This window comes from Engraulis encrasicolus, chromosome 1, assembly GCF_034702125.1.
Source record: "Engraulis encrasicolus isolate BLACKSEA-1 chromosome 1, IST_EnEncr_1.0, whole genome shotgun sequence".
NCBI lineage: Eukaryota > Metazoa > Chordata > Actinopteri > Clupeiformes > Engraulidae > Engraulis > Engraulis encrasicolus.
Genome location: NC_085857.1, coordinates 21,345,969 through 21,369,230, shown reverse-complemented (window position 1 = coordinate 21,369,230; position 23,262 = coordinate 21,345,969). Strand labels below are relative to the sequence as shown.

General features: G+C 43.0%; 1 protein-coding gene across 2 annotated transcripts in view; it reads right to left on the bottom strand.

Moving 5' to 3' along the window:
• Positions 1-13,799, bottom strand: part of LOC134449088 (cytohesin-4-like) — a 43,532-nt gene extending 29,733 nt beyond the window's left edge. For both annotated transcript variants that reach the window (XM_063198867.1, XM_063198876.1), the window contains exons 1-4: positions 13,383-13,799; positions 5,736-5,818; positions 3,730-3,794; positions 1,226-1,292 (exon numbers count right to left, since the gene is read on the bottom strand). In XM_063198867.1, coding sequence (XP_063054937.1) covers positions 1,226-1,292; positions 3,730-3,794; positions 5,736-5,818; positions 13,383-13,404 — 237 coding nt within the window. In that variant the 5' untranslated portion in view covers positions 13,405-13,799. The remainder of the gene's footprint in view (positions 1-1,225; positions 1,293-3,729; positions 3,795-5,735; positions 5,819-13,382) is intronic.
• Between the last annotated feature and the right edge of the window lie 9,463 nt (positions 13,800-23,262).

Genomic DNA, 23,262 nt, shown 5'->3' with positions numbered 1-23,262 from the left:
AAGGCTTCATGACTTTATGCTCGTCTGACTTGAGCAGGAAACCACAGGGGCTGAAGCTGTGAAAACCGCAAGTCTTCTCTTGAAGAAAAAAAAATGCTGCTAACAAGACGCTTTCCGGTTCTTTCACATTTTAAGGAAGTCCAGCCAGTGCCTCCATCTCTATTAACCCCTCCTTCTTTGTTTTTTGCCCTCTATCAGTCCTTTTACTCTGTCAATCTGTCTGTCAGTCCATTGGTCTGTATGTCTGTCTGTGTCTTTGTTTGTCTCTCTAACGCTCTCCCTCCCTCTGCCTGTCTGTCGGTGGTTTCTTTGTCCCTTTCCCCTGATTCTCTGACTGCCTCTGTCTCTGTCGCTGTCTCTCTCGCTCTCTCTCCACTGCAGCCTTCATGCAGGCAGACTTTCCAACACCACGAGACATAAGGCTGTGAATGTGTCTGTTCTGTAGCGTCTAGCCTTGCAAGGTGCCAGTCACATGGGGGTTTATATTGCTCACAGATGTGAGGCACATGTCACCGCAGATGTAGACTGACCTTGATATGGCTATATCAAGGGCACAAGAGATGATAGCAAATGGCGAGACACTTGCAAGACTCTCTCTCTCTCTCTCTCTCTCTCTCTCTCTTTCTCTCTCTCTCTCTCTCCATGCACTGTGCAAAATGGCTCGTTAACTTGCCTACAAAGTGTCTGCCTGCAGTTTCACAGGTAAATGCGTGCATGCATGTGTGCGCACACATGCACACACAGACACACACACACACACACAAATGTGTTTTCGTGTTTTCTGTTTATAGAGATGCTGATGATTGCAAACAAAATAGCCACTGTAGGCCCCACTTCTGTGTTGCTCATTGTTTGCCTCTGTATTTGTTTTCACATTTGTTTCTGTCCGTTGCTGTATCACATCACCTATGTTCTCTTCTCATCACATTGACTCGCATTTTGTTACATTGTACAACAGTGGGCTACTACCCTTGGCTAGAACATACAAAGCGTTCACAAGAAAAACTGATGTGCATATTCTCCACAAAGTGCTTTATACACATCCAGATTCTCTGGAAAGTCTGAAAAAAGTTTGCAAGGGCTAATACAAATATCTCACACATCTCATGAAAAGGTAATAAAAGCACAGCATTTGAACTTGCACATAATCCTGCAGGACAAATATACAGAAGGCTTATGTATAGATAGACTCAAATTTACTTCCAGCAGTAAAGTCAGGTCATACCTTTTTTGGATCCATGTTGAATTTCTTCTTTCCTCGTGATAACTGCTTCCCTCTCTCGATCAGTTTGCTATGAAGGACGGAGAAAAAAGAAGAAATACCATTATTGAGAGAGTATATGTTGGGTGGGTAACTTCTATAATAGCCTCTCGTATCTCACAGTGAAAGCAATTTACAATAGTAAAGCTCCCGGACCCTGTCCTAATTTGCAAAGTTTTAATTGCGATTTTTCGGTCTACTGAACTTCATCAAGCAACTTCACAAATGATTCGGACCTATTTTCAAATAGCTTGGCGGTTGAGTATGATGAACATCAGTTGAGTTCAGTTAAGTAGAAGGACATGATTGGTCCATCATAGTCAACTGAGCTGTGGTGCTGCACAATCAAGGACAGCAGAATCAAGACAGGCTGGGCTACTTCTCAGTGACCGAAGGATGACCAGACCACTCAGCATTAGGGCTGGGTATAGCAGCCGTGTTCCTGTATCGATTCGATTTTGATTCTTAGGGCTTTGAATCGATTAATCACGATTCAATTCGATTCGATTTAATTCATTCCGAATCGATTCAATCCGTTCCCTTCTTGGTGCCAGGACTTCCCCCAAAAGATGCTGATGACTATTTTTATATAAAAATGTCAAAGGGCTGTGGCTTGACAGTGTTAACAGATTGCTAATTTGTAATAAGTAGGCCTAGGCCTAATTGACTAATACCTACTAGGTATTTTCCATAGACCTAAATTAAACAGAAAGAACAAAATGAAAAAGAACCAAAAAAAAACGATTTTGTGCCCTGTGAATCGATTATGTGAATTTCGATTCGATTCGATCGATTATCGATTAACTCGATTATTTTACCCAGCCCTACTCAGCATGCTCTAAAAAAATGGTAGTGAGGAAGACGCGGGTGCGTCAAAACGTCAGTCACTTTGTGCACCAAAATACATCAAGAACATACGAAAAATGATGCTGAGTGCTCCAGTCATCCCTTGGTCTAGTCACTGAGAAGTAGCCCAGTCTGTCTTGTTTTAGACTAGCTTTGAACCGTTGTTGTATTGTAATGTTGCTTCATGATGGTCAGCAGACCAAAACCTCGCAATTAAGACTTTGCAAATGAGGAAGGTGCCCGGGAGCTTTTCCTTGTAATGTTGAGCCTGTGGATCTCCTCAAACACACCTGACCATAGAAGGTGTGCAAGAAGACTTTAAATTGACTAACTTATATGCAGAGTTGTATACAGTAGAAGTAGAACTTAATGGATGCAATTACAACAATATGATATTAAATAGTTGAAAGCATTATGTAATATCATTCTACTACTGTTGCAATTACATCTGTAAGAGTTTACTTATAATACTTATAATGTGAAGTCAAACTGTAGAGCAAACTGTAGTGTTTTGACCTTTAGCACACATTACAATTGATCAGTAGCCAGATTATCATCGACTTGGTCTGACGAAGAGCATAACAATTAACATTTCCCAAACGGCATAGTTGACCCACCTCCCTTGGTTTGCCAATGGTTGTTTGCTTCCCGACAAAGTGGGAGGAGTTCCCGTTTTTTTGGGAGCTCAGAAACAATATTTGTTTTGCTCTTGGCCTGACTAGAAGCAACGCTGAAGGTGTTGCGTCACTAGGAGGGCACAGCCTGGCAAATTGATCGGTGTCCTCAACATGTACTATTTTCCACAAGGGCACGTCTAGACTACAGTGGCTTAAAGGAAATGCCACTATTTTGGGGCTTAATACAGTTAACATTGTTGGCCAGGGTTTGCAAAGGTGGTAAAGTGTCTTATTTTTCATGCTACACGGATCCATTGACTTTCACTAGCTTAGCGACATGCTCCCTCTTTTAACTTGTCTTAAAGCAAGACAACGGTAAGCTAGTGAACAACGCTAAGCTAGTGAAAGTCAATGGATCCGTGTAGCATGCTACATGCTACACGGATCCATAGACTTTCACTAGCTTAGCTACATACTAACCCTAACCCCTCAATGTCATGGCCAAATGTTAGCGAGTGGATAAAATAAGATGCACATTTCAAACGGAAATGCGCAGCGCGCTAAGCCCCTCACATTTGGGCTTACATTGTCCACGGGGACCCCGGTTCAAGTCTGGCCGGGGTCATTGCCTACCCTGCCCCATCTCTCTCTCCTAGTCATTTCCTGTCTACTCTCACACTGTCCTATAATACTAAAGGCCAAAAAGCCCCAAAAATACTTCAAAAAAGAAACGTGAGGTTCTAAGATGCCATCCTATAGCAGCTATGCCCCAGAGACTAGAAGAATGAATGGAGATCAATGGGAAAATCGAGGCCAATTCGGAGATCAGAGTTGATCCCACTTCCTTACATTGGTGATGCGTCCTACGCTTTATCTTCGTTTACCACAGTGAACATCTTTGGCAAGACCAGATCAGAGCACTGCGGGGTTGTGGGGAAATGTGGAAGGAAGACCAATTGGGGAATAAGTCTCATCCGGGTGGAAAAAGAGGGTTAAATGACTCACCTCTCCTCCGTAGACTCAAAGTCCTGAATTTCCGCCATCACGTTGTCGATGGCCATCTTCAGCTTCTGTAAAAAGTTAAAAAAAAAAAGCTTTTTAAAAAAGGGAAATATGGCGATGGGTGTGAGTGACTCACTATGGTATCAGTGACAGCCGCTTGGTGGGTGTCAGTGACAGCCCCTTGTGGGGGTGTAAGATTTGGTGTGTGTGTGTAGCTTCTCTGTGTGTGTGGTAACATTTTACCTAAAGTCCAGATTGTGTTCGAGACAGAGGATGTATTTGTTGGTCATCAGCAAGTTTGAGTCTGCTCTTTGTGCAATGGACAGTGAGTCATACTGATTACGACATATATATAAATGTTGACTTGACACATCCACAAAATCAGATTCATGGTAACTAAAGGACTGGATGTAGTTAATTTGTGTACTCTTTCTATTACCCTTAGCGGTGGAATGTTTTGTTCCGATTGGTTGATTAAGTGGAAAATGAGTCAAAGATGTCAAGAAGTTATATCACTATTTTAGGATAGGTTAGGTTTTCTTAACTTGGTCTGCACCTCCGTTAAAAATCTTTGATGACTTTTATGGTGTGTGAGTCTGCCTTTGACCACACCCGGACCTCTGGAGCTCCATTTAAGTGATTACACCAAGTCACAAGTTGAACTTGTCAGGACTCGGAAGTGAACCGTACTGAGACCTTTATTGACGTGGTCTCAGTGCGATTTGCTTCTAAGAGATGAGTTCACATATGCGCAGAAAAAGCTGAGTCACAGGTCTGAGATCACTTAAATGGCCAAAAGGGACCAGGTGTAAAAACCCTATAAAATGTTCTCCACCACTGCCCCTGACAATCCAAGCCATTCCATCTCCAGCATCCACATAACAATTCCCATCATCACCTCACACACATCCTTCTCCTCCACAACGTGCATATGAAATGGTAACCATGACAACTCTGGTGGCCAAACACTTAAGGTTAAATGACTAGTTCACACTCTACGTTTTCATCAGCAGATGTTATAATAAAGTATAAGGAAATAATGAGTGGGAGGAAAAGAGTACACATCACTTAGCACCACTTCGAGTTCTTGCCTCTACCTCTCCGTTATTTCCATGTACCGTGCTGTGACTTGTCCCCTCGTCACCTGTTATTCCGTGCATCAAATGGCGATAAACAAGACGAACTTGAAGAGGCACAGTTTTGTACAGAGGACACACAAGTTCATATAAATGGTAACTTCCTCAGGATGTTGGTGATAATCACACCCTCTGCCTAGGCTTCCACTTAAAATTGCAAAAAGGCTTTTAGATGACTTAGTCCAGGGCCCGGCCAAAGCTGCCAGCAGACCGAATTGTATGTATTATCTGTTGGCTATTATGTGTATTAGGCTGCTTGACATTTAGTTCTGCGATCAACAAAAGCATGTCTATGCTAAAATGCAGGGGTGCATTTCTCGAAACCAAAGTTGCTTACTACATTCGCTACTTTGCTGTTTTCAATGCATTTTCCCATTGGCAACTACCGAAATCGTTAACAGGCTAACAACTTCTCTTTTGAGAAATGCACCCCAGAATTGTACGAAGTAGAAGTAGGCCTACTCTTCTTGACAGATGCAAATTACAACACTAGGAGCATGATATTACAAAGTTGACACCATGTAATATCATACCACTAGTCCATAGTAAAGAAGAAGGATCACCGCACACTGGTGGACTTAGTTTTGCTGTTTTTATTTAGGTGAACAACGCGTTTCGCATTGCGCTTCGTCAGGTTCACTTCAACACCTAAATAAAAACAGCAAAACTAAGTCCACCAGTGTGCGGTGATCCTTCTTCTTTACTATGGATTACTGATGACTGCACTTCACCAGCACCTGCAACCTGGCTGTGCATATGAGTTCCAGATCTTTGAATCATACCACTAGTGTTGTAATTACATCTGTAAAAGTCCTTCTACGTCTACTTCATACAACTCTTCAAAAATGTGATCCTGTCACATTATGTGCTTACCTGTATGTCATCTAGAATGTCTTGCTTGTGCATCCTGAGGTGCTCAATCTCCAGCTTTTCTGCTGCAGTGAAGTCCATTGGCACTGAGAGACAGAGACAAAACGTGAGGTTAAAACTAATATAACAACACCTATTGTGACTCATCCAAGGGTGCAACATAGATGTAGAGAACAACAGAAATGAAGATCAACAAATGTGTACCTAAAGCATATGAAAATCAAAGAATAAAGCGCCTAGGGGGTGAAGTCTTGGAATGGAGGTTACGAGTGAATTTGTATGTACAACACACAACATTCAGCTTCTCTGCCACAGTGGATTCCACTGGCACTGAGACACAGAACATGCAAACAAACACAAACCATTACTTAATTTGCTTCCTTGGAACCAAATCTGATGAATAGTCCAACAACGATTGGACCAACAAAAGCATCTAGCAATGGGAATGCTGGCTCAGGGATAGAGGAAAAATGTCTTTTCCAGATGGACATGCTCCTTATTATAACTGATGATATTGAGCAATATTTTGCAGCTGTCTGGACCCTCTTTTACTAAGTCCACTGATGTTAAGTCCACTGTAACAGCCTGCACATGCACAATGAGGATTCTTTGTATGACCAGTGCATATAAAGAAATTGACAATAAAACCGACTCGATGTACGCACACACGCACTCACACAAGCACGCACGCATGCACACACACACACACACACACACACACACACACACACACACACACACACACACACACACACACACACACACACACACACACACACACACACACACACACACACACACACACACACACACACACACACACACACACACACACACACCTTTGCATCAAATACATGCAATCATTTGTAGTGTCCATTTTGACGTGAATATACCTACGTGCAGTGGTGTAGTCTACTTTTTTATGGTGGGTATACTGTATATATTTGTGCTATTCAAAACAATGGATCAATCAATTTTAAGTGGGTATACTGAAACCCCTAAAATTTAGAAGTGGGTATACTCTGTATACCCGCGTTCTACGTAGACTACACCACTGCCTAAGTGCGTGCTTGTATCTACAGCACACAATATTCCGCTTTTCTGCCGCAGTGAATTCCATTAGCACTGAGAGACAGATTGAGAGCTTCACACATTCACACTGACATAACGAAACATTGCCATTTACAGACACGCCACACTTCAAGTGACTCCTTTCCCATTTACTGCACCGAGAAAGAGAAGGCGAGGGTCACACAGTCACACTGACATAACACTTCACACACTTAAGGGAGTGCTGTGTCATGGCGCAGTGTGCTGATATGCACAATGAAAAAGATTTTAGCCAGTTAAATGTGAAAAAGTAAGTTGACCTGCTGCCGTTAAGTTTGTAACTTAGTTAACTCAAGTTGAGTTAAATCTCGAGCTAAGTTATCTTAGAAACTTAAGGCAGCCGGGCAACTTACTTAAAGTGAAAAGTGAAAGCCCATTGGGAAATTCCAGCTCCCATTGTCATTGTGACACAGCACACAAGTGAACACTGCACACTGCACACAACGAAATTGCATTTATGCCTCACCCGTGCAAGGGGGCAGCCCTCAGTGGCGCCCCATGGGGAGCAGTGCGGTGGGATGGTACCATGCTCAGGGTACCTCAGTCATGGAGGAGGATGGGGGAGAGCACTGGTTGATTACTCCCCCCACCAACCTGGCGGGTCGGGAGTCGAACCGGCAACCTCTGGGATGCAAGTCTGACGCTCTAACCGCTCATCCATGGCTGCCCATGACTGCCCTTTTTTATGTTTAACTGATTTGCAATGTTTTACAGTGCACTTTCACTATACAGTCAACATTGCCCATTGAGACGAGATCCAAAGGCCTTAACAAGAGATGGATGTGATTGTGAATTCCATTACGATAATGGCTACTGAAAATTGTATCTGTTTAATTATTGAGTTATTTCTACTTTGCAATACATAAAATGATCAGATATTATTTGATTTTACACAAACTACATTCACAAATTGTAATTTTTGTGCAGCTTGTTTAATTATGGTCTACTAAACTCTGATCATCATTGCTAATACTACCACAAACCAGTTGCTTGTTTCAGCAAACCTAGAACAACAGACCAACCCCTTGGTCTACCCTTGCACCATGGGAGATAATCATAGCTGGGCCAAGAATCTGACAAGCCTCTGTCCGATAATTTCAAAGCTCTGACTAATTTCGAATCTGTGTAGCACAGAGGTTCTCAAACTTTTCCCATCATTTCCCCTTTCGGACGGTCTGGATGCTTCCAAGCCCCCCCAAGCAACAGTAGTACTCACGCAGACTGATTTTATGATCGCAGCGCAGAATCAAAGGAAAGGTGACTGGTGAGATAAAACAAAGAGGGACGTGTGTTCATTTCCTATGCTATTCAAATTCATGACAATTTATAATATAATGTTGGTGAGGGCTTAACATGTATTGCTTATTGGCGAGACAGGAAACAATTTCCTTTGGGGAAAAAAAACTCTAAATCATATGTCACACCGCACGCCCCCCCTGCAATGCCTCCGCGCGCCCCACGGGGGTCTTACGCCCCACTTTGAGAAACAATGAGTGCGTTTACATGCAGTTCAGTATCCCGAATATGAGGCTTATCCCGGTTATGATCATATTCGGGATAAGGTGTTTACATGACCACAGAGCGTAATATCCCAGTCAACGTTCTTAGCCGTTATAGAATTCTCTTCAAATGCGTGTAGCCTGGATACCAGCGACAGCGTTCCATGGGAAGCCCCTCTATCCGGGATAAGGTGTTTACATGCGGCAGTATCCCGGCTTCTGTCGGAATACTCCACCTAGCATATCCCGAATAAGGGCTTATTCGGGATACTGAAGTGTTTATATGCTCAAACGCAAATTCGGGATACTTAATATCCCGATCATATTCGGGATACTGAACTGCATGTATACACACTCACTGGTGTAGCAGATCATTGGGATTTAATTTTATAGTTTGGTTAGTCAGGCTATGTTTCAGCATTTTGTTTTAAGACACACATAATTGAATCCAGCATGACAAAGCTAATGGTTTCCTTTTCACCAGTAACGAGAGAAATTGAGCTGGTTTGGTGTTTTGGTCAAAAAAATTCTCAACCACTGAAAGGAAACAGAAAGTCTAGAAATAGATATGTGAGAACCACCAAAGCAGAAGCCCTGAAATGTGAGAACCACCACTACATTGAATTTACATAACAGTATTCATCTGTTTGGGTTTTAGTCCACAATATAGTTTTAGTCATAAAAGAGAACCTTTACAATAACATGCTCCAAATTGTACGGTAGACATGCAACATAGATGGAATGCAAAGACATCTATGTTTTTTTAAGTATTTTCCTGGGGCTTTACAAGCCTCCATTGTTTTTTCTCAGACAGGGCAGTGAAGTAGAGACAGGAAGCCAGTTGGGAGAAAGAGACGGGGAAGGGCCGGCAAAGGACCCGGAATCGAACCTGGGTCGGCCGAGTGCCCTATGCCACATCAGCCACGGTAAAGCTGACATCTATGTTTTTAGGTACATAATGCAATACTAATATTAGGAGGACCTAAAGGTGTACATTTGGGTACGGGCTGTTGCTGGAGTATTTAGAGATGCTGTGAGAGTTAGAAATTTACACTGCACCTGACACCTGATGACTGCAACACCAGAGAAATGGCCCCACAACTGTGTGTGTGTGTGTGTGTGTGTGTGTGTGTGTGTGTGTGTGTGTGTGTGTGTGTGTGTGTGTGTGTGTGTGTGTGTGTGTGTGTGTGTGTGTGTGTGTGTGTGTGTGTGTGTGTGTGTTTGTGTGTGTTTGTGTGTGTGTGTGTGTTGTTAGTGTGTGTGTGTGTGTGTGTGTGTGTGTGTGTGTGTGTGTGTGTGTGTGTGTGTGTGTGTGTGTGTGTGTGTGTGTGTGTGTGTGTGTGCGTGTGTGCGCCTGCGTGCATGTGTGTGTGTGACAAAGTATAGCAGAATGAAATATGCCTGCTGAAAGTCTGTGTGCATGCGTGCGTGCTGGCAGGTTCAGGTGCAATAAAATTAGTTGCTGGAGCTGTTCAGGGCAGCTTTGGCTTGGCCCGGGACAAAAACATCTGAAATGGCCCCTAACCCAATCAATACAATGCAATGGGGATGCAATTTTGGGCTCATTTTCTCCCTGGGCCCGGGACAAGTGACCTCTTTGTCCCCCTGTGTTGGCTTCCCAGTCTGTTCCTCTAGGGCCTTGTTCTTGCCACTGTGTTCGTACGGGAAGTGTCAAAACAGCTCAGGGATGTTGGGAAACACTCAAATCTTTCAGTCACATGCTGAACTTCTTTTTTCATTACACCATGAGGGATGGCAATGAGGATCACTTCATCTACAAATCATTCATCCCTGGATATCCACGTGGACCCAGGTTTGAGTCCGGCCTGGGCCGTCATTTACCAATCGTGTCCCATCTTTCTCTCCCCACTCACTTCCTGTCATAATCTCCTCATAATTTCCTATCAATAAAGACACAAAAGGGGCGCTGTGGCGCAGCGCGCTAAGCCCCCCACATTTGGGCTTGCATGCCCACCCACGGGGACCCTGGTTCGAATCCGGCTGGGGTCATTTCCCGATCCTCCCCTGTCTCTCTGTCCCATTCGCTTCCTGTCACCATCTTCAACTGTCCTGTCAAATAAAGGCATAAAAGCCCCTAATATATATATATAAATAAAGACACAAAAGTCCCTATAAATATCTTTTGAAAATCATGGAAAATACAAAACTAACTTGGAACTTGTTTTATAACTGCAGCCAGAGGTAGTAGAATTGTCCCACCGGGACTCAAACCTCAGCCTCTTGAGGTACCAGAACATTTTGTGCAGCAGTCAGAGCCCCGGTTTGATACCCCAAGGCACCAGGGTTGAAGTCCCAGTAGGGCAAGTTCAGCCCCATAGACAGTACTACAATAATGAATATTAATTTGCAGGAAGATAGATGAAGACCTCAAACCTCATTTGCACACCGAATTATCCCTCAGAAGAATCAAGTATATTTTGATGTTTTTTTCAGTGATTCTGCTGCCCTGCACCCATTCTAGGGTTGTTGTCACTGTCCTATTTAAATGCTGTTGCCTAAAAAACAACACGGAAATGTGCAGCACGACAGCCTGTGAGGTGAGATTTGTTTTGCATATGCTCCAAAAAGGGACAGGTTTGCATGACAAAAATAGATTTCCTTTCTCTGTGCACTTTTCAGCCATCACATTGCCTATGCTACTGTATTCACTGTTGACAGTGCTTAATGTATGTGCTTTGGTGTTGTATTTTTCATCTTTGATGTTGAGGATGTGCCAAAACTAATCAACTGTGTTGACGTGGCAATCAATTTATTGAATCTTGCCTGTCTTCTACTGGAATTAGGAGTCCATCACTGGCGAGCATGACTCTCAAAGCTCTGACACCATGCTAAAGCCTTTTCATTCATAAATAGTCCTATCATTATTTGCTAATATCCTGTTGCCGATAAGCAACACGGGGGGTAGCGCTGAGTCTTTACTGAACCAGGCGTCCAAATATTACAACACAGGAAACTAGCTACAGAGGAGGGGTGGTCACGTTAGCAAAACTGTTAACAAGTATTCAATCAGACTGAAAAAGATACACTAGCATGGATTCTGGGGTGGGATTGTGGTAAAGAACTTAACATTAGCCAGGTGTTCTCAGGGCCGGTTCTAGTCAATTTGGTGCCCTAGGCGAGCACCCCTCGTTGCTTTTGGTGGAATTATAAATTGGCATGTGTAAACATAGTGTCATAGGCTACATCTGATCGAGCACAGCTGATCCACTACCTATTATGTACTGAGTGTCCATTCACAATAATTGTCAATATAAAGCTCAATGCTTTATTTTGCTTAATGTTCTTATTCTGTGGGACTTGGCGACCCCAAGACATTTGCCCCTATGCCTAGCACCGACCCTGGGTGTTCTGTCTAAATGTGCCGCTTTGTCGAAATGAGCCCCCAGTAGCATACTTCCATATAGCCATAACCCCAAACCTAACCATAACCCTTCTTGAAATTGAACAAATCTTCCTGGACTTGCATCTCAAATTATTCTGAAAATATATTGTTGGGTGTTCCTTAGATACCCAAGAGAAAGGATTTTAATCTCCTTTTAAGTGAAGTTAAGTATCCTTTCCAAGTTGCAAATTGTTTTATAGGGGGGTGGAATTGTGTTGATTTTGTTCAGCCATTGTTTTTGTTTTTCTGCTATGTTCCCGAGGCCATAGTGCAACAGTGGTACAACATAGGAGGCTTAAATTTGATAACATGCTGGAACATGAATAAGTGTAGGATGGCAAAGTCAGTGTCACCTAAAGTTGCCTCTAAAACAACAGCTTCCCCCAGATCTCCCCCTTACCCCTGACCCAGTAACACTTCGTAGCTCAGTACAATGGGTAGGCCATACCCACAGGACACCAAAGATGTGAAATGATTCAAAATTTCCCTGTCTTTATGAGTTGGAGGTCGGCCGCAAAACCACACACACAGTAGCCTACCTACATCTGTCTAACACTGTACTACACAATTGACAAAGACACATACGATGATGGAACATAGAGTGGGATGGCCTTCTTCGCGGCACACATCATGCAGAGACGGACAGGTGTTTTACACTCATTACTGGCCATGTAATGAAGGAATAAAATCAGAAGATTGTGCATGGCCACAAACACTTAAAACATGACACATACAATAAAGTGTTGGAAGAAACAGTGGGCTAGCTTTCTCCCCAGTAGGCTACGTACCATGCCAACGGGCGTTTTATGCTATGTCCTTATTGGCCATATAATAAAGTAGTACAATCCGAAAATTGGAAGATGCCTTCAGTGTTGATCCTCAATCAAGAGTGTGCTGTCTCACCCACGTACAAAAGGTGTTTAAGAGCTGCCTTGTTCATTCTTTTCAATTCAAGGATGCTCAGGAAATGTTTGGGTTGATGTGAAACATTGTAGCTATAAGATATAATGAAATGTCTTTATTGTTGTTCTTGACAACCCCTTTAGAAGACCAGGGGTATTTTGTGAGCTTGGTTCAGGCCATGCAGTGACAGTGACACAGAAAACATAGGCTACTTCAGAAAGGCACTTGCATTCAGAAGCCTAATAATAGTAATCTACAATAAAGTTGATGTAAAACACACACACACACACACACACACACACACACACACACACACACACACACACACACACACACACACACACACACACACACACACACACACAAAGAGTTTGAAAATCAATTGCTAAGCCCTACAGTATGGCCACATTTTCTATTATGTCAACATGACGATGCCAAGTTAATAATTTCATGTGGGCCATAGTCTTAATTCGTATTAATTCATCCATTGACAAACTGACAAACAACCTGTTTATTTGGAGCACTCGGTCGAACTTGTTAATTTCCTTGAAGTATAATTTAACTTTAGGTACATAGCAATTCAGTAACGTTCCTTTGAAAGTCGATAGGCCTATAATTACTGTACAAGGCCAGGAAGACCAGTAGATAGTGACTGGCACAGTTATAAACTGCGTTTGTACATAGCCTAGACTTCAAATGTTGCAGATTGTCATTTAGATGAAAAAAGGAACTTACCGGGATGACAACACTCCGTCATGGGTTCGATAGATGTGTAGTTTATATACAACAACTCTAAATATTGACTTCGATGAGGTTGTCCAAGTTTCAAAAAGTTTGCGTCTTAGCAACTCACTTGATCTGACACCTGAGAGATAGAAGACAACAGACTAGTAGGCTACTGCTCCGCTGTTCCCATCTTTGGGTGCCTGCCTCATTACGCATAGCTCAACAGCGCCGCCGACGTGTCTCTTTGGACGTCCAAATACACAGAAATAAAATGACCTCACCTAGACAGAGTAATAGACTACACTACTTCCAGTTAGCTGTCACCACGGCAAGGATTGATCAACAGTTGGGTGGAAAGAGGAAAATCGGTGCGGGGTTTTTTAAGCGTTCCTTCCTGCGCTATTATTATTCAGTAGCTTAATTTTGCATCTGGCGACTCCGCTGCGCTGCCATCATCTCTTGTATCCAGGCCTTGCAGCCAGTCAAGTGGGGCGTTATGTTGGCTATGTCTAAAGACGTTTCCCATTAAGCCCACGCTTTAGAGACATGTTTTACAGCCGTGCAGCACTAGGAAGTGGCCACTGTGTTTCTTATTAGCATACAAGTTTTTTTTTTAATTATTAACTTACTCTGCGACTTGTCGTGAAGAGCAGATGTGTTTTTAAAAGTTATCTAAGTTATTTCGCAAAATACAATAACACAAAAGCATAGTAAAGTGCAACGCACAGCAGCATGTTTTTATTGTGGACGGCAGGTGTCACCCTGTGGCTACTCAAGGCAATGACTTCAGACAGCAGTCAAATCCACTTTTTAATTTGTAAATACAGTAATCCAGTACACAAAGTCAAAGTGAAGAATCAATGCGTCCAAAGTGTTATCTGAAAGCTGAGAGGGACTTAGCTGTGGATTGGAGCTGGAAGAGGGAAAGCTCGAGTCCTGATTTTATTTCTTTATGAACGTACTGCAAGTGCACCACTGAATAGCGGAATTCTACAGGCCACTTTGGTTTCCACATTGATTTCTCCCGCTTCTCACCAGCCTAATTGGTAAACTCCACTAGGGTCATAGTCCAAAATGTGAAATTCATAAAGTTTTGTTTGTTTACCTGTACACATCCCAATTACAACAACATCTTTGAACTTTTCTCCACTTTTGAGATGTATCACCTTGCCTTGTAATGGGGTGGACGTTTGACAATCCATTTATCTTTTTCAGAGAAAATGAAACACTATTTTGTCACTGTAGGCCTAACTGAAATTAGGCCTACTATTTTTGAAATAGCTTTTTCCGCCAGGTGCAGATAAGGTTGAAGAATACAATCAAACACACAAAATATGTCACTCTATTATACCAGTATTAAGTCATAAAGGAATTTTGAAATTACTATTTGGCGATTGCATAATATGAGCCCACATATCTGGCATAATTTCCTTCAAAACTAAAATGAGAGGCCATCAGTGCATATAGGGTAGCTCTGATTACCATAATTCTCATTAGGTACAATTGCAATTTGTGTAATTGCAGGTAATACTACAATTTGATATTTTCACTGATTGTGATTATAACACACACACACACACACACACACACACACACACACACACACACACACACACACACACACACACACACACACACACACACACACACACGCACACACGCACAGAGAGAGAGAGAGAGAGAGAGAGAGAGAGAGAGAGAGAGAGAGAGAGAGAGAGAGAGAGGCCTTGAGTTTTGACTATAGTGTGTCATGTTCACAGAGTGTAGAAAATGTGCCATAGCTGACTTTGTAAAGAACATTGAGTTTAAAGCTCAGCTGATACCGTTGTCTATACGCTGCACAGAGCTGTGAATTCCATAACTTTTACCCACAAGTACAAATTTAGCAATTACAAAGGAACCACAATCAAGTTCAGCCACATGTTGAGGACTTAAAGCTGAGCATGATTTACTAACGTTTCGGTTTCCAGAATGTCATTTATCACACAAAACCATCATGTCAAAAACTGAAGGCAGCCATGGCGTGGTGCTTGAAAAGAGGGATTTGCTACAGCAAGTAGTTGGCCGTGTTGGTCTATAATATGAGCAGGGGGGGTTTGGGCAATCAAAGTTGGTTGGTTTGATGAGTGGATGAGAAAGACCCATATGGCAATCAGCATAGTGCAGGCCAGGCAAAAACAAATAATAACCCCCCCCCCCACACACCCCCCCCACCCTTCCATCGCACTTTGCCTACCTCACACATTTGCTCAAACATCAGCCATGCTTATTAACTTGGTCCCATTCTTTCTTTCTGTTTCTCTCTGGCGCGCTCTCTCTCTTTCTCTCTGTCTCTGTCTCTGTCTCTCTCTCTCTCTCTCTCTCTCTCTCTCTCTCTCTCTCTCTCTCTCTCTCTCTCTCTCTCTCTCTCTCTCTCTCTCTCTCTCTCTCTCTCTCTCTGCATTCTCTCTCCACTCTCCACATTTTAGAAACTGACAAGGACTTTCCATTTCACACTATTTTCCCTTTTCCTTGAGATTACATTGTTTGAAATGTTGGAACAAGGTAGCCATAGCAACTTCAACAGGCAAAATGTGTTAGCGCCAGATTAAAACTAGATTCTCCTGGAAGACCAAAAAAGAAAAAGAAAATATGTAAACACTCCTTCAGAGGTCTCTTCTGCTACATAAAAAGCAAGCAGCAAAATTGGTTGTAAAAGTATAAAAGTACAAAGTGTGCGTGTGTGTGTGTGGGGGGGGGGGGCAGTGTGGCAGTGGAGGTAGTTGTGATGGAGGTGTGTGAGTGTGTGTGTGTTTGAGTGTGTGCGTGTGTACGTGCACTTGAGCTACAGTGTCCCTGTGTGTGTGTGCGTGCGTGCATGTGTGTGTGTGCGTGTGTGTGTGTGTGTGTGTGTGTGTGTGTGTGTGTGTGAGAGAGAGAGAGTGTGCGCAAGGTCACTGACAGCTTTGGCTGGGCCCAGGACAAAATCACCTCAAAGGGCCTCGCATCCAATACATTCAATGTAATGAGGACCCAATTATGCCCCCCCCCCCGCCCTCTCCCTGGGCCCGGGACAGCTGACCCATTTGCCCCCCTTCTCAGCTTCCGTGTGTGTGTGTGTGTGTGTGTGTGTGTGTGTGTGTGTGTGTGTGTGTGTGTGTGTGTGTGTGTGTGTGTGTGTGTGTGTGTGTGTGTGTATGTGTGTGTGTGTGTGTGTGTGCGTGTGTGTCTACTGCATGCGCCAAAAGTGGCAAAGTAAATATGGCTACTGAAAGTCAATATAGCAATTTCCTTCAAATCAGGGGAGAGTCAACAGATGTGGAGGCTTAATGGCATGCCTGGAGGATCAGGGGTGCTTTTCTCGAAACCATAGTTGCGAACTACATTAGCTACTTCGTTGTTTGCAATGCAATTTCTCATTGGCAACTGCCGGAGTTGCTAACAGCCTAACAACTATGCTTTCGAGAAACCCCCTGCTGAGGAATACACAGCGTGGCAATGCTTATCTGAATGCTTATCTGAGCCTTGTCATATGAAACAGTGTTGTAACTATATCGGGGTTTAACATAATTAGAAAGAGCAGAGTGCCTAGGCTCTATCAGTTTGTTTTCCCAGTATGTTACTGTAAAGCGATAACGAGTTTGGCCGCTATGCAAGTACGTAACAAGTAGTTTAGTCATCATGCAGAGGAATCTGTTGCATACAGACATCCAGGATGCTTATCTGCTAGCCATGTCATATGAAACAATGCTATAACTTAATCCCTTGGCTTAACCCAAAGCCCTCTGTTATAACATTACTGTCACCATACTGGTAATGACCAAGTCTTACCTAATCGGTTACCTAAGACTCCTTGCATTGTCATAGCAATGTTGTTATCATGTAGTTGAGTGTTTTCTGCAAAGAGTGAACCTGTCGACGTCTCCATCTGCAATAATACTACAAACCCCAACTCCGGTGAAGTTGGGACGTTTGGTAAACCGTGAATAAAATCAAAATGCTATCATTTTCAAAACATTCAATCTATTCATTAGATGGAGAATAGTGAAAAGACAACATATTAAGTGTTAAAACCGAGAAAAAATATTGTTTTGGGGGACATATGTACTCATTTCTAATTTGATAAATCCAACACGTCTCAAAAGAGTTGGGACGGGGATCAGTGAAATTTAGTAAACATCCAAATAAGAAAAAACAACAAAGAAGAACATTTCAAAATGAATTGTACTGACGGACAATATAGGTGTCCAGGTATAAGATCATCACAGAGAGGCTGAGTCACTCAGAATTAAAGATGCAAAGGGAATAATTACCATAGTTATTACATACATTTTTGAATTCCCTTTGATTTACCACGATTCAGTGTATATAAGACATATTTTTGTTATTAAAATCATTGTATAGGTTCATGTTAAAATGGGGTCCCAGGGGTCCCAGATGTCAAAATGGGGTCCCAGGCCAAAAAAGGTTGGGAACCACTGGTGTAGAACCCATGTTATAACCTTACTGTCACCAAAATTATAATGACCAACTCTTAATCTGTTATTTAAGCCTCTTGGTAATGTCATAGCAATGTTGTTATGATGTAGTTGAGCAATGAATGAACGGACCTGCTGGCGGACCCATCTGCGCCACATGTTCTTGAATGTGTTCAAAATATTAATCTGAAAAGGACTTCATTGGATTGAAAAATAAAAAATCAAGACTTCAGTGGGGTGCTTTGGTGCAGAGCACTGTGGCACTCAACAATAGACTTGCCTGCCCGTAGGGACCCGAGCATGAGTGCTTTCTCAACTGTACCCAATCTATTTCTCTCCATTTCGCTTCTTGTCATGTCTCAAACTTCTCTGTCGAAATAAAATCCCCAAAAAAGCCTAAAACACATGTTCATGTACTACTGTACTTACTTCTCGTACCATAACCACCTTCCATGTACTGCTCCAACCCTCCAGATGGGGGCATGTGTGTGCGTTAGTTATATGTCAGCACTGTCTGAACTATTTCATTTCTATTTTATCTATCTGTTCATATTGAGTGTTCTAGACTTTTTGTACATGTGCTATGTGTTTATGTATGGACACCTTCAGTATACCTCTCTTGAACTGCAAGTGCAATTTGTTACACGGATACTAATGAAGCAACTTGACTTGACATGAAACAAATATTTCTAAAAAGATTTTGTACTGCTGGAAATGTTTTCCTTTTTGAGAAGGAAACATTTGATATTCATGGAAATAGATCTATATCCCTCCAGCATCTGGAGGGCAATTGGATGACTCATCTGCCAAAGCTGTCAATTTACACACTTTAAACAATTTCCAGTTCATCAAGTCAGGTTTATATATAGACAACACATTTGAAAACAACATCTGTTGGCCAAAGCACCATATAAGAATGAACCAGTATGTCCAAGTACACAGATAACTCAACAGCTTATTATAAGGTAAAATAAGGAGAGGAGTCAAATGAGGATTTTTTTTATCACATACACTTTTATTTATGTATATCATTTTATTTCCGTGCCTTTTTTGTGTACGATGTTGACCTTGACTCTCGAGGCTGGACTGCAAATGTGACCTCATCTCCTGTTCCTATTCCTTCCTTCCATTTGCACCCCAACACTTTATTCTTTGGATATCCTGGTTCTATCTTGGCACTCAGTCAACCCACACCCACACAAGGAAGCACAATGACAAATGGCAATCCCGTAACAGTCCAGCCAATGAATGGTATAATTGATCAACATAGTTTTACCCCCATTTCTGCCAATGTCTCCATTCCTCCATTTGCACCACTCCTCCACCAGTCTTTATTTTTTCAGTTAGTTCCCTCTACTCCATTTCTGCCAATATTTTATCCCTTTATTTCCACCACTCCAACACAACACTTTATTATAATTATTATTGTTATCAGGCTATTATTATTATTATTATTTTGGTGTTACTGGCTCCTTGGCGTACAATTGTAGGTCAATTGTGCTGTGAGTACATTGCCAAGTGGGAATCCCTTGATAGCCGATGTAATAGCGGAAGGTAAGTGTACCTGAAGTCCATCTATGCACTTTTTTTTTTTTTACTGAATTGTTCTTCGCAAATACAGTTTACCACCATCCCTGGCGATATTCTCATCCCTTCACCACTCCAAAGCTACATTTTTATTGTTTTTAGCTTGCTCTTCCTGACTCCTGCCACTCAGGGACGGATTACTGGAATCGCCTACTGGGCCCTGCCCAGGGGCCCAAGAGTCAAGGGGGCTCTTTTGACTCTTCACTGAATTTTCACATTTTCCCAAACCCCCAACAACAGACTCAAAAACATAGACCCATCTGGCCTAAAATCATGACATATACTCGCTTTTTCTTACACAGTGCCCGCCCGTGCCAGCAGATGCTGCTTATCAAATGTGTGCCATACTTTCGCAGTATAGCCTATTTCTACAGTAATGCTGCTAGTGACAAATAAACATCCTTCACAGTAAAAATGGAGTGTTAATATTACAGCTAACTTATATAACTCAAGATAGATTATTTGCAAAACTCTGGGTAGTAAAACTGATCTAACAGCGGAGTCAAAAGTCTGTGTAAAATTTTGCAGATGTAATTTCAACTCTACAGCAAGACGTTTACCTGCTAACCCTTGGCTCCAGACAGGGCCGCTTTCGCTGGGCCCTGAACATCAACAAGTCATCTGAAAGGGCCCCCTACCCAATATCAATACATGCAATGTAATGGGGACCCAATTCTGGACCCCCTATCTCCCTGGGCCCGGAACAACCCCTTTGTCCCCCCTGTCGGTGGGACTGGCTCCAGCTAGTCAAGTCAAGTCAAGTAGTCAAGTAGGTTTTATTGTCAATTTCTTTACATGCACTGGTCATACAAAGAATTTGAAATTACATTTCTTGCTTTCCCATTAGACATAGACTAATCTAGGTAAGGACATAGACAGTATAGACATAGACAGTACTTATACATGGACTTAAGACAGTATGGACATAGACAGTGCTCATACAGACATTTAAAGTGCAAGACTGGACAACAGAAGACTTGTAGAGAACATACATTAAGAGGTATCTGTTGTGCTTTTGTGCTTTTCCTAAAAAAAGTCCTTTATAGCGTTCTGACATGGTAATAGTAGCATTTTGAAGAAAATAAATATTAAAAAAGGTCTGTCAAGTACACCAGCAGCAGTGTGTGTGTGTGTGTGTGTGTGTGTGTGTGTGTGTGTGTGTGTGTGTGTGTGTGTGTATGTGTGTGTATGTGTTTAGTGCAGGTAGAAGGTGCGGTGTGCGTCTTGTGTGTGTGTTCGTGTGTCTGTGTGTGTGTGTGTGTGTGTGTGTGTGTGTGTGTGTGTGTGTGTGTGTGTGTGTGTGTGTGTCAGTGTGTGTATGTTTGGGTTTAGTGCAGAAAGTGCAGTGTGCTTGTGTGTGTGTGTGTGTGTGTGTGTGTGTGTGTGTGTGTGTGTGTGTGTGTGTGTGTGTGTGTGTGTGTGTGTGTGTGTGTGTGTGTGTGTGTGTGTGTGTGTGTGTGTGTGTGCATGTTTTGAGTTAGTGCAGGTTGAAAGTTCAGTCACGAGTATAGTAGTGCAGGTGGAATGTTCAGTCTCGCAGATATGGTGGTGGGGGGATGGGGGGGGGTTGTCAGTGGCCTTGCTGGCTAGAGGCTGACAGTGGAGGGAGAGTGGGTTGAGTGTTCAGCATCTTGATCGCTTGGTGCATTGTGCTGCTCGCCAGCCTGGTGGTACGGGAACGGAGGCGCCTGTACCTCTTTCCAGAGGGCAGGAGGCTGAGCAGTTTGTGTGCAGGGTGGCTTGTGTCTTTGATGATCATCAGTGCTTTCCGGGTGAGGCGTGTGGTGTAAATGTCCTGCAGGGAGGGGAGTGGTACTCCAATGATCTTCTTCGCTGTGTTCACAACACGCTGGAGTGTCTTCCTGTTTTTCCTCCGTGCAGCTTCCTCCCCACACTGTGATGCAGTTGGACACGACGCTCTCTATGGTTCCTCTGTAGAATGTTGTCATGATGGAGGGTGTAGCACTTGCCTTCTTTAGTTTGCGCAGGAAGTAGAGACGCTGATGGGCCTTCTTCGCCAGTGATGTAGTGTTGGTGGTCCAAGAGAGGTCGTCGCTGATGTGCACTCCAAGGAACTTGGTGCTGCTCACTCTCTCCACAGCATCGCCGTCGATGGTCAGTGGTGGCAGTTGTTTTTGGACCCTTTGGAAGTTGACAACAATCTCCTTGGTCTTGTTGACATTCAGCAGGAGGTTGTTGTCTTTGCACCATCTGGCCAGCAGGTCTACTTCTTCTCTGTAGTGAGTCTCATCGCCCTTGGTGATGAGGCCCACCAGTGTTGTATCATCCGCAAACTTCACTAGATGGTTAGTGCTGTGGGTCGTTGTGCAGTCGTGTGTCAGCAGCGTGAACAGCAGGGGGCTGAGAACACAACCTTGCGGAGCCCCCGTGCTCAGGGTCAGGGTGCTCGAGGTGTTGTTCCCTACCCGTACTGCTTGTGGTCTTTGCATCAGGAAGTCCAGCAGCCAGTTGCAGAGGGAGGTGCTGAAACCTAGTTTGTCCAGTTTTCTGATGAGTTGTTGTGGTATTATGGTATTGAATGCTGACCTTTATTCAATATTCTTTCACATTGCAGTGTGTGTTGATATGTGCAAGATATTGAGTGTACGAATTAACTTTGGAAATGTACACTGACCAAAGAGTAAAATTGACACCATATTTCAGTGGGGCCAAATGTTATCTGAAATGGAGGTCATTTAAACTCTTTAAGAGTAGCACTGCTGTCCCTTGTATTTCTTTCTTCATATTTTATTGTTCAAGCACAATTACAGAACACTTTTTCAAAAAAGGTTTTAAAACACCCGTATACATACCTTCCACTCACCCCGCCACCAACTCAATTCCTTGTATATCTTTATGGCCTCATAAAAATGGAGGGAAATGGAGGGTGATATGGACGGAGCGCTGCATGAAGTGACCACACAATGGTCTCCTAATTCTTGGGTTGCAGTTGACGTCATAGTGCTGCCCCTGGTGAAACCCATTCAAAGCCTACATTTTTTTGATGTTCGACAGAATATTTTTATTTTAAACCGCGTCCGTTTCCAAGGAAACAAAACGCTATCTTTAGAAAAGTAACCCCGCACTTGAAGTAGGCTGCCTTCTGATTGGTAGATGCTAGGACAATACCGTTTTCAGGTATGGAAAGCTGAGGTTCTCAGCTTTGAAACAAGACCCATGGTGTGTCTTAAGGTGTAATCAAAAATATTCTGTCGAACATCAAAAAAATGTAGGCTTTGAATGGGTTTCAATGGCTCCAAGCCAGGGTTGTCCACCATTTCAAATTCGCGCGCTCCAGTGAAGGGGCATTCTGACGTAACTGCAACCCAAGAATTGCCAGCTGAATGGCCTTTGATATCACTGACTTGTATAGTATAACTGGACTGCGGAGTTCGATATACTATACAAGTCAGTGATATCAAAGGCAATTCTCTTCTGACACCATTTGTAGCAAGGGGAAGTAGAGTTGCCCAGCTGGGACTTGAACCCTGACCTCCTGGGGTAGTGAACTGGGGCTCTGACCGCTACACTAAAGAGCCAGGCTTGTGTTCTATGCCAAAAAAATATACCTGGGCCATTTTTTGATCCCAGTCCAGTCCAGTCATGCTCCATCCGTTTGCTTACGACAAGTCTGTGCTACTAAGACCAGTTCCCTTAGAATCTTTGCCAAGTGTGAGGCATAAATGCACAGGTGAGGCATAAATGCAATTTCGTTGCGTGCAGTGTGCAGTGTTCACTTGTGTGCTGTGGAGTGCTGTGTCACAATGACAATGGGAGTTGGAGTTTCCCAATGGGCTTTCACTTTCACTTTAAGTGTCTGCACTTCGATTGGCCTCCTTTTGGAC